This window comes from Larimichthys crocea, unplaced genomic scaffold, assembly GCF_000972845.2.
Source record: "Larimichthys crocea isolate SSNF unplaced genomic scaffold, L_crocea_2.0 scaffold79115, whole genome shotgun sequence".
NCBI classification, from domain to species: Eukaryota; Metazoa; Chordata; class Actinopteri; family Sciaenidae; genus Larimichthys; species Larimichthys crocea.
The window spans coordinates 281-3,555 of NW_020860459.1; the positions used below are offsets into that span (position 1 = coordinate 281).

Below are 3,275 nucleotides of genomic sequence, written 5' to 3' on the forward strand. Positions count from 1 at the left end.
GTCTTCTGCAGGTCGGACAGCTCCACAGCAGCCAGCTCAGACGTGTTCGCACGACAGCCGAAACTTCCTTCAAAGGGAATGAGAGACAGAGAACTGAAAGACAGACACAGACAGAAGAAGGACAACATAACAGACAGACAGACAGTCTAAGAAACAGAAGTAAATAAAGAGATGAAGAAGACAAAGCAGGACGAACTCTTCAGGCCCCCCCTAGGCTATAAAGTTTAGCATCATGCTAACGGTACGAACTTGCTAGCACGCTAACATGTCCGTGGGTCGAAGGAAACAAGTGACTCACCACAGTCCCACTGTTTCCATGGTTACCAACACATAGAGCGCACGGACTGTTAGCGATGAGCCGAGCGGGAACCAAAGGTGCTGCGATGTAACATAATACATAATAAGAATAACATAATAAAGGATAATTAACATAATAATAATGAGTACTGATAATTAAATAATAATAATTAATAACTGATAATAATACAGATAATTAACGTATAATGAATAATGATAATTAACATAATAATAACGAGATGAATTAACAGAATAATAATTAATAACTGATAAGTAACATAAGAATAATTAATAACTGATAAAACATATATAATTACAACGGAATTAACATATATAAATTAATAACTGATAATTAACTAATAATACCTGATAATTAACATAATAATTAATACCTTCTGTTTACACACCTGTTAGCCTGTTAGCACAGTCAATACAAACTCAACACTTCCTGTTTCTGTTTTTCAAATTAAAAGCGTGAAACTTTTACAGGAAGGTCTTTGTCCGGTTTGAGCCTGCTGCAGGTGTTCAGGTGCTGCTAATGTTTACCGCTCTGTGTTGCTATGGCAACCTTCAGCATTGAAGATGGTGGAGCGTCACATCTAAAGATTGATCTGGTCTGAGAAGTGAAAGTGTCTGATGACGGAGGATGAGACGTCTCTCTCTCTCTCACACACACACACACGTCGTCACATGAACACACACATGACATCACGTGACATCACGTGACATCACGTGTTGCGTGTGCTGACCTTGGTCTCTCGCTCCTCCAGCAGCGTCTCCAGCCTCTTCTGGGCAGCTCGTCCTTCGTGGTCATCGCTGACGATCAGGATGATGTGGTTCCACCTGAACTCCCTCATCAGGTCGAACCACACGTGAGCCTGGTGGGAGTACGGAGGAACCGTCCTCAGGAACGACAGGTGGATGCTCTGAGGAACAAACAGGAGGACGAGAGTCAGAACCGGGCCGCCACGACAAGTTCTTTATGTGTCAGACGGAGGAAAACTCAGATCGTCTCAATGATCCACTTCTTTAACAGAACATGGTTCCACTTTTAACATGTGGGTCGTTAAGCACACCTGTGGGTCGTTACGGACACCTGTGGGTCGTTACGGACACTTGTGGGTCGTTACGGACACCTGTGGGTCGTTATGGACACCTGTGGGTCGTTACGGACACCTGTAGGTGGTTATACTCTGACCTGATGACCCCTCACAGACATAAGACAACATGTAGACGTGATCACATAAACATGTAGACGGGATCACAATAACATGTACTGACATTACATGTAACTGATCACATAACATGTAGACGTGATCACATAAACATGTAGACGTGATCACATAAACATGTATGACGTGATCACATAAACATGTAGACGTGATCACAATCAACGAGTAGACGTGATCACTAAAACATGTAGACGTGATCAATAAACATTGAGACGTGACACATAAACAGGTAGACGTGATCACATAACATGGGACGTGATCATAAACTGTAGACTGATCACATTAAACATGTAGACGTGATCAATAAACAGTTATGACGTGATCACATAAACATGTATGACGTGATACATAACATGTACGTGATCCTAAACATGTAGACGTGATCACATAAACATGTATAGACAGGGAATCACATAAACATGTAGACTGATCACATGAACATGTATGACGTAGACGGGATCACCATAAACATGTAGACGTGATCACATAAACATGTATGACGTGATCACATAAACATGTATGACGTGATCACATAAACATGTATGACGTGATCACATAAACATGTAGACGTGATCACATAAACATGTAGACGTGATCACATAAACATGTTAGACGTGATCACATAAACTGTATGACTGATCCACATAGACAACATAAACGTAGAACGTATTCACAGAACATGTAGACGTGATCACATAAACATGTATGACGTGATCACATAAACATGTATGACGTGATCACATAAACATGTAGACGTGATCACATAAACATGTAGACGTGATCACATAAACATGTATGACGTGATCACATAAACATGTAGACGTGATCACATAAACATGTATGACGTGATCATAAACATGAGAGTGATCACTAGGTAGACGTGAATCATAAACATGTAGAGACGTGATCAATAACATGTAGACTTGATCACATAAACAGAGACGTGATCAAAGAAAAAGTTAGACTGCACATAACATGCTGATAATAAACATGTAGACGTGATCCTATAACATGTATGACGTGATCACATAAACATGTATACGTGATCACATAAATTAGAACTGATCACGAAACATGTAGACGTGATCACATAAACATGTAGACGTGATCACATAAACATGTAGACGTGATCACATAAACATGTAAGACGTGATCACATAAACATGTAGACGTGATCACATAAACATGTAGACGTGATCACATAAACATGTATGACGTGATCACATAAACATGTATGACGTGATCACATAAACATGTAGACGTGATCACATAAACATGTAGACGTGATCACATAAACATGTAGACGTGATCACATAAACATGTAGAGTGATCACTAAACATGTAGACGGGATAATATAAACAGGTATGAACGTGATCACATAAACAGGTAATGGACGTGATCACATAAACATGTAGACGTGATCACATAAACATGTAGACGTGGTTACCGGTTACCTTGTCAGAGTAGATGGACATGCGCGTCGTCAGGCCGACCACGGGGATCCGGTAGAAACCGGCGGTGTAGGAGACCGGAGTCGGAGTCAGGTGGTCGTTGGACTGAAGCGGGTGACTGACCAGGATCGCATACACCTGAAGAAGGAGAGGAAGTGACATCATAATTGCTCTGTATGTAAAGCTAGCTCATGTTAGCTCAGTTTGTTAGCCAGGCTGTGAGCTCAGAGCACCGGGGGAGTGTTAGTGTTTGTACCACAGGGAAGAAGGAGAGGAAGAAGAAGAAGAAGAAGA

At 41.1% G+C, this 3,275-nt stretch overlaps 1 protein-coding gene across 1 annotated transcript; it reads right to left on the reverse strand.

The window, feature by feature from the left end:
- Nucleotides 1-802: 802 nt before the first annotated feature.
- On the reverse strand, nt 803-3,247 carry LOC113745469 (glutamate receptor ionotropic, NMDA 1-like). Its single transcript, XM_027277007.1, has 2 exons — nt 2,985-3,247; nt 803-1,223 (listed from the first exon to the last, which is right to left on the reverse strand). Exons 1-2 carry the CDS (start codon nt 3,144-3,146, stop codon nt 1,026-1,028), a joined length of 360 nt encoding a protein of 119 aa, XP_027132808.1. The 5' UTR covers nt 3,147-3,247; the 3' UTR covers nt 803-1,025.
- Between the last annotated feature and the right edge of the window lie 28 nt (nt 3,248-3,275).